Here is a 13570-nt window from a genome sequence, read left to right on the forward strand (position 1 = left end):
TAGCACTGAGATGCAGTGCCTTAGACCGCAGTGCCTTAGACCGCTGCACCACTCGGGAGCAGCAGTTGATGAAAGATGGCTATTGAGGAGGTGAGGACTCATCTGTTCACCTACTAACATCTCCTCCACCACTTATCGGTTTCAAGGTCACTGAGGAGAGAGGGTGGTGGAAGGACTTTTGCCCAAATGAGAAAAGGCAAAACCGGTATTGTAATGACAGTCCTAACCAGCAGGTGGCAGTAGAAATGGTAGACTCACCCAGTTTGAGCGCCCCGGCCAGCCCTCTGATGACGGTGACAGGGTTGGAGGGGTTTGTGCAGAACTGGTGCAGCGGAGGGAAGAAGGCATCCCTCTTATTCTCCAGCTGGGGATCAAACACACAATAACATTTTATTTTTATTTTTAAAAAGGACATTCAATATTATTTCAATTGAAAATATATATCTCATGTCTTCAAAACACCACCTTTTGAATGTTGAGTGTATATACATTTGTAAGATTCTCATCAGAATCACAACATTGACTAAAACATTCCCCTTTCATTATTATACTATGACGAGAAGTCTTTCTTCCATACTCACATAGATGCTTGGTGTGGGGGGGTTGAGTTTGTCCTTGGGCAGGACTGGGGAGGGAGGAGGGGGCAGGCGAGGAGGGGGACACTTATCCAGCAGTATACTGCTGCTAGACAAACCGTTCTTCCCCAGGTTTCTGAAAGAGAGAAAAACAGGGAAAGGAGAGACGGACAAAGAGAGAAAAAGGTACAAACAAAATTAGCCTCTTGGTTTTACAGTATAAATATCTGCTCTGACAGTTCCCTCTACCAACAAATGCAATACTACATCTTCCCAATAGAGGGAGACAATCAAAAAGTTCCTACAGCCCAAGAAGAAATGGTACTGGGTCCCCCCCAGTCTAACCTGCAGGCCTTGAGCACGTCAGTGGAGGAGGGGTAGATGGACACGGAGGAAGAGGATGATGGGGGTGTGCGGGCATGGGGTGGCGTGGGTCTGCGACACGTGGCAGGGGGGTCCGCCTTCAACGGGCTCTGGGAGTCCTCGGAGATGCCCCCCTTGCCGTTGCCATTGATGACGGTGGCGGGGCCGGCTGATGATAATGCTGCGGTGGTGGTGGAGGGGCTGTTGAGGCCGTGCGGGCCCGTCGACTGGCCGGGCTCGGTGGATTTGGGCGAGGGAGTTGCGGTGGACATTGCAGAGATGGGGGAGGAAGCGGCCGAGGAGACGGCCGGGTGGATGTTGTTGATCTTCTTGTGGGGGGCGGAGGTGGTGGGGTCGCCCCCCTTAGGATTGTCTGAGCTGTGGTGAGGGGACCGGTTGCTCGTCCCGCCGTCTCCCGCCGCCGACTGTACGTGATTGGATAAGCTTTCCGCCGCGGCAGTGCTATTGGCCGTCGTCGTCTCCCCAGGCCCCTTTGTTGCCGTGGCTGCGGGGCCGTTGCCGAGGGGCGTGCTCTCTTTGGTAGCAGGGGTGCCAGATGCTCCACCTGAGGTAGCAGAGTGAGGGGGAGAAGGGGGGGACGGGAGGTGGTTGAGAGCCTGTTGCCGCGGCGACGGGGCGGCGGAATGTCCAACCTGATTGTGGGGCGTCTGTGGGTGCGAGAGGGGGTGGGTTGACACCCCAGAGGAGGAGAGAGACCCATCCCCATTAGGACCCGCCCAATGTGGAGCGGAACCCTTCTGAAGCCCCTGTAGGGAGAGGGGAGCAGGGAGGGAACCCCACTGTTAGATCAGAATAAGGACTATAGCTAAAGAACACATAGTAGGTCTAGTTCTCTCCTCACTAAGGAACATCTGAGATAACTAAGCAAGAACTAGCACAGAAAATAACAGCAGTTCACTCAGAGCCTATATGAGCTTCACATAGACCTGAATAGAGTGAACAGGTCCTACCTGAGTGGAGTTTAGGTGCAGGGCCCGGCGCGCTGTGTCCTGTGATTGGGTGCTTGTGCAGGTGTGAGGTAGTAGTGCGCCAGGCTGCAGGTAAGGCACGTCTCCGTTGGGTCCTGTGGCCGCCACCGGGTCATCATCATTATTATTATTGCCCACAGAAAGAGTGTCAGAGTGTCCGTGTGGTGTCCCGCCTGCCAGTGGCCCGTTGGCCAATGGTCGAGGGGAGCAGGGGGGCCGCAACGAGCCCTGAGGGGCCAGGTGGGGCCGGGAGGGGGGCAGGCTAGAGTGAGGAGGGGGAAGAGAGTTGGTAGCTGAGGGGCCGTTGGAGAGGGAGGGACGCAGCTGCCCAGATGCATTCTGTCTCATCTGTAGAACACAACATAATCACAACATCAGGGTTTAGTCTAATTAACAACAGCACTTTCAGTGGATTAACATGAATTAGTCAATATATTACTCTACATTAGAATAATTAGAAGAGACATACAGTATACTGCTTGCAGGCCATCAGGTAAACATCTGGGGGTAATAAGCGTGTGTGTATGTGTGTACCTGCTGCTGGTGCTGCTGCATTAGGTTGAGTTGTGCCTCCAGCTGCTCCAGCATCTGCAGCTGCAGGGGCTTCAGACTGGCCCGGTTACTCCTCAACTGGTCCAGGAGCTGGGAGCACCGAGGATGTACAGATTAGTGTGTGTAGAGACGGAATCAGCAGGGGGACCCAGGTGTGAGTGGCAGGGCAGGGTGTGTTAAGTGTGTTTACCTGCAGTTTCTGTGGTGACAGGTACCAGTTGGGGACTGGCTGCTGTGCCGAGTTACTAGCCCAGGAATCTGGCTGGCTCTGCAAAAGGAGTGTTTGAGAGTTAGGAGTGAGAGATTCCTCATCTTCAGCCAACCTAAAATATTTAAATGGATGCGAGTGGTATTGTAACATACTGCTCACACGATTTCCTATGCTACCTGATAGACAATCATGTCTGTTCTACAAAAACACATCAGACCTCCATCTGAATATAGTGTAATGTACCTTGGCTGGGCTGGAGGCCCTCCTCCTCTTGGCAGGGCTGGACTGGTCCTCCCCCTGGCCCATAGGGCCCACGTGTGGGGGCAGAGCCTGGCCCGATCCCCCTCCCTCCGAGCTGTGCTGGGGCTTACACGCCTACAGAGAGGGTGGGAAGGGGAGGAGAAGGAGGAGGGAGAGTGAAGGGGTTGCAAGAGGGCAGTGAAGGGTGTTGAAAACATGATAGAAGGTAAGGTAGTGAGGGAAAGTGCACAGAAAGACAGGGAAATACAGGAGGGATGCAGGAGAAGAGAGAAAGGGACAGGAAGGGGTAGATCTCAGGCAGAGATAGAGGGATAAAAGGAGAGAGCAATAGAGGAAGAGAAGAGCGTCGCAGGGGAAATTAAAGGGCAGGTAGCAAGGAGCAGAACGCAACGTGAAGGATGGAGAGGAAGTGACAGAAAAGGGATAGGCAGTTAGAGAGGGAGAACAAAAGCAGGAGGGTGATGTCGGGACTTCAAAACACATACATATTTCTTCCCTGCATTTTTATTTTTTACAAACAATCTGCAATGATACCCTGAAGACGACCGGTAGAGTGGAATTTCTCATCACAAACTGTCAACCCTTCCACGTTGACGGAGTGTCATCGCCAACAAAGACGCTTGGCCATACAAAGGCTTTGCCTGCTCATACCACAACGCCAAGCCCTTGGCAGATGCAGCTTTTAAAACAAAATAATCAAAATGTTCAAAAAGGCAACTCCAGGTGTGAATTGTCATCCTCCATTCTACATGAAAATGGATTTGTGGAAAACATGGGTTGTGGTCATAATCAGAACACCTGAAACCATGTCAACCTGTTTTCTTATGAATACAAGTGATAACAACCCTCTCCCATCTCCTCCCAAAAACAAACATCTGAAGACGGCTTCAGTTTGTATAGTCTGATGCTGAGAATTACATTGTACTCAACGAACACACACACACACACACACACACACTAGAACTAATGTTGTCTATAATGAAAGTGAATGAATGGTACTGCAACACTAGGGGGCGCCGCTAGGTTTCAGAGGCAGCAAGGCACCTGATGACCTCAGGATGAATGAGAGGAAGAATGTCAACCTGGAACTATTCTACTGAGGCACAACCTCACCAATCACAACGACAATCAACTGACGTCTTGCTAATCGTCTTAGTGTAGAATAACACATTTTATTTTTAATCTGGTAAAAATACATTAGTATTTTTTTTTAATATGTATTTTTATATTGTGTAAAAACTCTGGATGTCACAATTAAAATATATTATTTTTGAATGGAGAAATTAAATGAAACCAATTTAATTTAACCAAATTGGTTCTTTGAGCTGTGAAGCCATGATAACAGATACTGGTAGACAGTGGGTAGTGAGGTTGGCCTGTGGCTGTGTCAGGGAGATTGAGGAAGGGAGGAGGGGATTGGGATGGGCAACACTTCCCTTGATCCTGTCAGTCATAACAAAAGCCCTAAGCAGTCATAACAAAAAATTGTGGCAAATCACGTCATAACATTTGCATGTCATGTCTCAAGCCACTGTATGACTAGTTTGCCAACCATGACTAGATCGCTGCCTTAACAAGCTACACCTAAAAATCCCACCAGGTACAGCTATATGAATGACTTTTACCAGGGGTTTTCCCAGTCACTAACTTTTCCAGATTGTGAGCATAACTTGGTTAAATTGGTTCTTATGACTGCTCTAGGGCATTGGTTACTCCACAGGAAGACTCATGGAGAAGCTCCAGGTGATGTGTTGCCCGTTGGCGGTGGGGGTGGTGTGTGTAGAGGGTTGTGTGTGGGGGGAGTGGTCTATCTGGTCTCACCTGCGGTGCAGTGTTCAGGCCACCCTGCCTGGAGGTTAGCTCTGCTGGGATTGGTAGACTCCAGGCCTCATCAATAAGAGGAAGCATTTTACTTTTACTCTGTAGACTAGTGACCTGGGGGTTACTCAACTGAGCCTATGGAAATGAAAACGTGTGAAAACAACATTTTAATGACTTAAAATGATCTTGCGATCAAAATATTATTGTCTTGTTACGGTCGCTCTCATGTAGCCAGTTAGCTACTAGCTTGGCATATCAGCGGCCCCATCTGTTAGTGAGGATTGAATATGTTTGCCCGTTATGGTCTTTAGTAGAGTGGTCAACCAAACAGGGAAGTCATGTTGGGGGTCATATGTGCACTTTGAATGAATTTACACAACACATAATCATTAAAACAAACCATCACGTTGTCTTAATGCCAGGGAATTATGCTCAAATTACTGGTGACTGGAGAATGTTCCCTCATTCATACATACAGATGAATGTGGGGTAATGTTTTTACATCAAAATGGACAAGACACATGGGGTATGGAACTGGAGGAGCCAGGTTCCACTGTGAACACACACAGATTTGCCTTCTGGTATTCAGAAAATGGTTTCCACAATCTGTAGTTCAGAATAGTCAAGTTTGAGTAGCCCAGCAGCTCGGATCATAGGTCTCTCCAGCAGTGAGATTCAAAGTGGTTCTTCAGACCTCTCCCACCCAGTCCAAAATCAACTCTTAGCCCCTGAACACCCATTTTAGTTCTGAAAGGATGGGAGCAAACATGGTGATAACCTAGTCAACAGAGGGCTAGATTAAACCATTTCCACTTTGCTGACACCTGTCCAAATTCTTTCAGATCTCCAACAGGTAAAAAAAAAAAAAAAACACCCAACCAGTGGTCAGTGAACTCAGGAGTATCCCCTCCCTAGGGAGCTAGAGGTTGATTTGGGACTGAACACCTCCCTCCCGAGTCTCTCCCCCTCTCCTCACCTGCAGGCATTTGATGCGTTGTGTGAGCGCGGTGGCGTTGGAGCAGGCCTTGCTGCGCATGGCGTTGATGTAGCACTTGATGGCGTCATGCGGCTGGCTGCAGGACTCGTAGAGCGTGCCCAGGTCCATCCAGGCGGCCGCGTGGCCGTGGTCCAGCTGCACTGCACAGATGTACGCCTGCAGAGCATCCATGGGCTGGTTCTGTTGCTGGTACAGAACCCTAATGGAGAGAGGAAATGATTGAGGAGAGGGGAACAGGGAGAAAAAGGGATGGGGAGAGGGTTGAATATAGAAAGAGGTGGAGAAAGAGGGGTGGAGAAGGTTAAATATAGAAAAAGAGGGGTAGAGAGGATAGAGCAGTGAGAGGTGGAGGGTTAAATATAGAAAAAGAGTAGAGGACACAGTAGTGTGGGGTGGAAAGGGTTAAAGAGAGAGTGGAGTGGAAAGGGTGACAGACAGAATGACAAAGGAGGAAGAGATATGGGATGGTGAGAGGGAGAGGAGTGGAAGAGTGATAGCAGAGCAAAACAAAGATGGATCGAGAGAGAGAGAAGACGTACGGTCTAATGCGTACCCTATTGAACACCAAGTGTCTGCACTGGCTTCTGATTTGTCTATGGACTGCCTGTAGGAGACGAACGCATCCTGGACCTTGCCAATACTGGAGTAGCACCTGCCCAGGAAGTACCAGGACTGTCCCGAGTTGGGGTCTGCCTCCAGTGATTTCTGCAGACACTGGATGGCATAGCTGTCCTTGTTGGCTCGGTCTCCTAGCTGCTCCACCGTGTGGTGCATCCAGCCTAGTAGAGGGGGAGGGGAGGACACAGAACAATAGGTCAACCTTCCCTTCACTAGCCATCATCTCATCCATCCATTTATTCAGTGCCAGACCCAGTCATTCTTTTCATCAGCTGTGTGTGATCTTACCTAGCTGCTGCAGGGTAGTGGCCTTCACCTGTGCTGGAAGATTCTCCGTCTGCAGAAGGCTCTCGTACGCCTCCTTGGCAGCCCGGTATCTCTTCTGCAGAAAACGGGAGAACGAGAGCGAGGGAAGGAGAAAGAGGGAAAAAAGGAGGGTGAGAATAACAAATGACGTGCCATATTTGACAGATTAAGCAGTGTCCCTAGCCTAAACCAAGACATTATACTCCCAACAGACTGCTGGATGAAATGACTCTGCTGCAGCAACGTCCTACTGACACAGCAGAACACTGACTGACCCACAGCTCTGCACTCCTGTGGTGCTACTGCAGTCAGTCAGCCAACATGGTCCGATTATTAAGAGCTGCTGCTTAAGCCAAAGCAGTGTGAAAGACAAATCACACAGGCATACGAGAGATAGGGACTCCTGTTACCATGGCAACCACACGGAACTGGCCGATAGGGAAACCCATCCATTTTCTATGATGCGTGGTCATTTGATCACAACACAAGGCTCTCTCGGATCAATTAGCCTAGCTGCTAAAACGCTAGCTAGCAAAGAATAGTTGTATAGTTAATATTTTAGGGTAAGTTATTCTTGAACAGCGTTGTTGAATACTTACTGAAAAGGAAAGCACGTAGATACAGTACAAACACAATTCAATGAGATGAGAGGAAAAGGACAAAGCTTACCTGAATCTCATACAAATGGGCGATGTGGAACTGAACTGAGGAAGAGAAGGACAAAAAAAATACAAATTGTTGGCTACTTCGGAGAAAAATTCCAACATTCAGCATCAAAATTCTGGTCAAAATGGAACGACTCCAATAAACAGAGAAACGATTGCAGTTAATCCACTGTGTTGAACAGATGAGCTGCTAGGCTGTCTCCTCCGGTGGCAGCAGGTTGACTTGTCTGTAGAGCAGTGCTGTGTGTCTCTGAGCAGAGTGAATGAGCCCAACCAGACTGATACACAGAGGTGAGACTGCCCTTGATGTACCCGTGTGTGTGAGAAAGACCGAGAGAGGATGTGTGTGTAACAGAGATAGAAAGGACGGGTGTGTGAGAGAGAAAGAGAGGGAGGATGTGTGTGTTTGTCCGTGTGCCTGATTGGAAACACTCCAGCGGGACGGGTATTGGGGTCTCCTAGGTAACAGGTTCCAGGCGATAGGAGCCAGTAGAGGGGGAGAAAGCTGAATGAAATAACAATAATATCATGCAGTGTAATGTATTCGGTATGCTAGATAAACCCTACCACGCCACCTCCTTTCACTCTGATCAAATACATTGTTACACGGAAACCAAACTGGCTGCGTGCGTGCGCCAACGTGCGTAAATGTATTTTGTCACCCTACACCAAACGCAATCACAACACGCAGGTTAAAATATCAAAACAAACTCTGAACCAATGACATTAATTTGGGGACAGGTCGAAAAGCATTAAACATGTATGGCAATTTAGCTAGTTAGCTTGCACTTGCTAGCTAATTTGTCCTATTTAGCTAGCTTGCTGTTGCTAGCTAATTTGTCCTGGGATATAAACATTTAGTTATTTTACCTGAAATGCACAAGGTCCTCTACTCTGACAATTAATCCACACATAAAACGTCCAACCGAATAGTTTCTAGTTCTCTCCTCCTTCCAGACTTTTTCATCTTTGAACTTATATGGTCATTGGCATCTACACTTTCATAGTATTACCACGACAACCGGCAAAACATTGTCTTTCAATCACCCATGTAGGTATAACCAATGAGGAGATGGCACGTGGGTACCTGCTTGTATAATGAGGAGATGAGGCAGGACTTGCAACGCGATCTGTGTCAGAAATAGAAATTACTTCTATTTTAGCCCTTGGCAATGCAGATGCTCGTTGGCGCACAGGAGCAGTGTGGCTGCAATAATTTGAATAACATAGATGTCTACATTTATTTTGCGACGCTCGCGCATGCGACGTGTCCGGTCTGGTCAGCATGTTACAGTTGTTGGGTTAGCTACAGTGCCTTCTGAAAGTATTCACACCCCTTGACCTTTTCCACATTTTGTTGCATTACAGCTCAAATTTAAAATAGATTAAATTGAGATGTGTTGTCACTGGCCTGCACATACATGTCACGTGGCGGCAGGTAGTCTAGTGGATAGAGCGTTGGACTAGTAACCGAATGGATGCAAGATCGAATCCCCGAGCTGACAATGTAAAAATCTGTCGTTCCGCCCCTGAACAAGGCAGTTCTTTTTGCCATGTTTTGAAAATAAGATTTTGTTCTTAACTGACTTGCCTAGTTAAAAGGTAAAAAAAAAATATGGATATCAGTTTTAACAAATTCATTTTAAAAAATGGCACTTTTTTTATTGCCTGAATATGAGGCAACTTAGCAATTTGGATTCTTTATCAGTAGGGATGCACAATATATCAGTGAACATATCGGAATCGGACGATATTAGCTAAAAATGCCAACGTTGGTATCAGCCCGATGTCTAGTTTAAAACAGATGTCAAAGCTGACGTGCATATACCTATATAATGTATAAAGACGTAATGATGCCAAGTAAAATTGTGCATGACACACGCAACACAGCATTCCTAACCTAGCCCACAATGTCTGCTGTGTGGATCGAGCAGTTATTTGAAAGAGTAAGAACATTTCAGCGAGACAACTCAAAGGCCAAATCCATTAACGCCAAGATTATGGAATTCATTGCCCTTGACAATTAACCATTCTCTGTCGTGTGTGATGTTGGCTTTCGCGACTGGTCGAGCACCGGTACACACTACCAAGTGCGCTATTTTTCAGATGTTTCCCTACCGGAGTTACACAGTAATAGCATCACTGCTATTAGCTTGACGACATACTATGGATCACTGTTTGGGTCTTGGCGTGTCAAAAAAGATGCACGTTAAATAACAGTTCTATTATAGAATGTTGTGTTGTGAATTTGCACGTGCAATCCAAGTGCCACCACTACCATCAGTAGCACTGTCAAAGCTGTACAAAAAAGCAAACACCGGCCACGAACTATGTGTTTACAATACCCCTTTGATAAGAAAGCATTATTTGTTCGACTGCAACTTCTGGGGTAGCTAGCTAGCACCAATACAACCAGCCTGAAAACAATGACCAGTAAAAACTGCAGTCATTTTTACTATTCTTAGCAATGATTTAGGAATCCTTTTAAGTAGTAGCTAGGTAGCCACTTGTTGTTCACCTATTGAAATTGAACTTCAGTTCATGAAAATAAATAGCTAGCCAGCTACTTAACCCGGTTGCCCAAAAGCTAACTTTATAAGCAGCCAGCTAGCATCATCTGCCTTTTGACGCTCGACCAGATCGGTTTGTGTTGTGAAGCTAGCCACAATAAGGATTAGGCACAATAGTGTAATTTGCAATTTGCCTTAAAAATAAACGTACCTCTTTGAAAGTGATGTAGAAGGTTACAATTGGTGGAATCATAACATATTTATACTAGATAATGTTAAACAAGGTTGGAATGTGAAGCAATGAAATGCAGTATCAGTCTACTCAGTGCCACCCACAGAACACAACTGAAGAGTTTAGGCAAACATTGGCGTTGTAGCTCTTATCGTGGGACTGTGACTGAAATCACCTCCCCAGTCAGCCTATTGTATGTATTGGCATTCATATTGCACTGTACAGCTTTACCTAAGGATTGGGGATCAATGAAATGGTGTATCAGTCTACTCAATACCCAATATATTTTTTCCCAACGTCCTCCTCAGAGTTATCAGACTCCAAAATATCCACCCAGTTTTGTTTTCCCTCGGGAATAGTGTTCAATACACGTAGGTTGACAAACCTGTGGCTCAATTCATAGTTGTTTCAGAGTCCCGCAATAAGAGCTAAGACGCTAATGCTCTCTGGGTGTCACTGAGTAGAATGATACCACGTCATTTATCCACAATCCATAGGTAAAACCGTACAGTGAAATAAGTATGCCCACAATGCAATTCTAAAGTATAATACATCCAGTGATTTCAAATCAACAAGTTGATTTTATATAACATTCCAACCTCGTTTAGCATGATATTAAATTATGGCCTAATTCCACAGTGATGCAAATGAATACAATGACATACTTTACGTCAAACACGTCATACAATAATTTAACGCGTTCATAATTTTTTTACATAGTCATTACACCATCACTAATATTTCATTTGTTTACAACGATTCATCAATACGCATGCTATGATGCCGGTAAAGAAAAATATTGCTAGCTTGCTAACAAAGTCCTTCCCCAAAAACATAGCAAAACGACATCCGTTTCAGTAGCTATAGTTACCTAGCTATATAGTTAGCTAGCTGTCAACATCTAAAATAACCCTAACTTATAAGACAGTTCTTATTTGATTAAATGGTGGTCGGACCCATCTATGTGAAGCTAGCCACAATAAGGATTAGCCACAAGTGGCTTTTGCGGTTAGCCTTCAAAATAAAAAAGTAGCGCATAATTATACTCTGTATTCATTTGCATCACTGTCAAACTTTTATTTTGAAGGCAAACATCAAATTCCACTATTGTGCCTAATCCTTATTGTGGCTAGCTTCACAACACATAACCCGGTCAGGTGGAGCCTCAAAAGCCAGCACTCCTACGTTGTCTTGGCTGTGTGCGCTTAGGGTCATTTTCCTGTTGGAAGGTGAACCTTCGCCCATCTGAGAACCTGCTCCAGAGTGCTCAGGACTTCATCAAGGATCTATCTGTACCTTGCTCCGTTCAGCTTTCCTTCAATCTTGACTAGTCTCCCTGTCCCTGCCACTGAAAAACATCCCCACAGGATGATGCTGCCACCACCATGCTTCACCGTATGGATGGTGCCAGGTTTCCTCCAGACGTGGCATTCAGGGTTCGGGGTGGCAGGGTAGCCTAGTGGTTAGAGCGTTGGACTAGTAACCGAAAGGTTGCAAGTTCAAATCCCCGAGCTGACAAGGTACAATCTGTTGTTCTGCCCTTGAACAGGCAGTTAACCCACTGTTCCTAGGCCGTTATTGAAAATAAGAATTTGTTCTTAACTGACTTGCCTAGTTAAATAAAGGTTAAATAAAAATAAATAAATTCAGGCCAAATAGTTTCATCAGACCAGATAATCTTGTTTCCTCATGGTCAGAGTCCTTTTGGCAAACTCCAAGCGGGCTGTCATGTTCCTTTTACTCGGGAGTGGCTTCCATCTGGCCACTCTACCATAAAGGCCTGATTGTGGAGATGGGAGAACCTTCCAAAAGGACAACCATCTCCGCAGAGGAACTCTGGAGCTCTGTCAGAGTGACCATCGGGTTCTTGGTCACCTCCCTGACCAAGGCCCTTCTCCCCCGATTGCTCAGTTTGGCCGGGTCGCCAGATCTAGGAAGAGTCTTGGTGGTTCCAAACTTCTTCCATTTAAGAATGGAGGCCACTGTGTTCTTGGTGACCTTCAATGCTGCAGAAATGTTTTGGAACATTTCCTCAGATCTGTGCCTCGACACAATCCTGTCTTGGAGCTCTATGGACAATTCCTTCGACCTCATGGATTTATTTTTTGCTCTGACATGCACTGTCAACTGTGGGACCTTATATAGACAGGTGTCTTTCCAAATCATGTCCAATCAATTAAATTTACCACAGGTGGACTCTAATCAAGTTGTAGAAACATCTCATGGATGCTCAATGGAAACAGGATGCACCTGAGCTCAATTTCGAGTCTCATAGCAAAGAGTCTGAATACTTATGTAAATAAGGTATTTAAGTTTTTATTTTTTAATACATTTGCAAAAATATTAACAAACCTGTTTTCGCTTTGTCATTATTGGGCATTGTGTGTAGATGAGGAATTTGTTTTATTTAATCCATTTTAGAATAAGGCTGTAACGTAACAAAATGTGGAAGTCAAGGGGTTTGAATACTTTCTGAATGGACTGTTTTTAATTGGCATTTATTTCTGTAGGCGCACACAGCATGCGTCGGTACGCAATTGAGTGAGAGAGACACAGGGGAAAGGGAATTTAGCGAGCAGAACTGTGTGATGCTTGGTTTTGTTTATTTTTTGTTGTGTCCTGCAAATGCACAAATGGAACACTAGAGTCAAAGCAAATTAACGTTGTCCTCAAGACAAATATTTCACAAAATAGTATTACAGTATATATATATATTTTTTTTTGACATCAGTTTGAGTACTCCCTTACGCATGGCCATTCCTACTCTCAATCAACATAGTTGGCCAATTTGTCCAGTACATTTCTGTAGTTAAATCTCAAATGAACATCAACATGTGTTTAAACATGCATATTTAAAAAATGAAACTTGCATTACCAAATTAGCTTTATTCACACTACTTACTTTCCGCTTTGGACAAAGTGCAGGGGTTGGAGTCAATCAAAGCCAGCTGGAAATGCTGTCGACAGAACAGAATATCAAGGTATTAACATCCACTGAAAGACAAGAAATACACAGAAACAAAAGAACAATGCAAAAGGTAATTCCTTTACATGAATCCCCATGCACTGAGACACTCCTTTTCCCTGACAAGGAAATCAATTCTTCAGCAAGCTGCCTCTCTCCTTGCTCACTTTCTGCACTGCAATTAAAGAGCAGGAGAGAACGAACAAGGGAGAGGGCAACTGATGAAGAGATTGCACACTGCAAGTCCTCTTTACAGTCCCCCATTGATTTTGTTTGTCAGTCTCACTCAGATATCAAAAACTGCAAACATTCCTCTCCGCCCCATGGCAAAATGAGTAGAATTGCATGAAATTAACTACTTTGTGCGTAGGATCCCCAAAAGGCCAGGGCTGTCTCTGACTGCATGTGTGGGTATGGATGTGGGTACACAGAACCCCATAATGAGTTCAGATTTTTGATGGCCCCCACCCCCATCAGTGGCCCATCCCTGATCAATAGAATAAGG

The 13570-nt window shown here is 45.7% G+C and overlaps 1 protein-coding gene across 4 annotated transcripts in view; it reads right to left on the reverse strand.

Moving 5' to 3' along the window:
- Positions 1-13570, reverse strand: part of LOC120051481 (lysine-specific demethylase 6A-like) — a 46064-nt gene that overhangs the window by 15277 nt on the left and 17217 nt on the right. For 2 of the 4 annotated variants that reach the window (XM_038998369.1, XM_038998368.1), the window contains exons 7-19: positions 13003-13057; positions 7363-7397; positions 6676-6769; positions 6323-6548; positions 5749-5968; positions 4773-4907; positions 2934-3065; positions 2670-2747; positions 2462-2569; positions 1910-2275; positions 921-1705; positions 582-711; positions 259-364 (exon numbers count right to left, since the gene is read on the reverse strand). In XM_038998369.1, coding sequence (XP_038854297.1) covers positions 259-364; positions 582-711; positions 921-1705; positions 1910-2275; positions 2462-2569; positions 2670-2747; positions 2934-3065; positions 4773-4907; positions 5749-5968; positions 6323-6548; positions 6676-6769; positions 7363-7397; positions 13003-13057 — 2470 coding nt within the window. The remainder of the gene's footprint in view (positions 1-258; positions 365-581; positions 712-920; positions 1706-1909; positions 2276-2461; positions 2570-2669; positions 2748-2933; positions 3066-4772; positions 4908-5748; positions 5969-6322; positions 6549-6675; positions 6770-7362; positions 7398-13002; positions 13058-13570) is intronic. The other 2 variants (XM_038998371.1, XM_038998370.1) reach the window with 1 other exon arrangement.

The sequence above is a fragment of the Salvelinus namaycush genome, chromosome 7 (assembly GCF_016432855.1).
Source record: "Salvelinus namaycush isolate Seneca chromosome 7, SaNama_1.0, whole genome shotgun sequence".
NCBI lineage: Eukaryota > Metazoa > Chordata > Actinopteri > Salmoniformes > Salmonidae > Salvelinus > Salvelinus namaycush.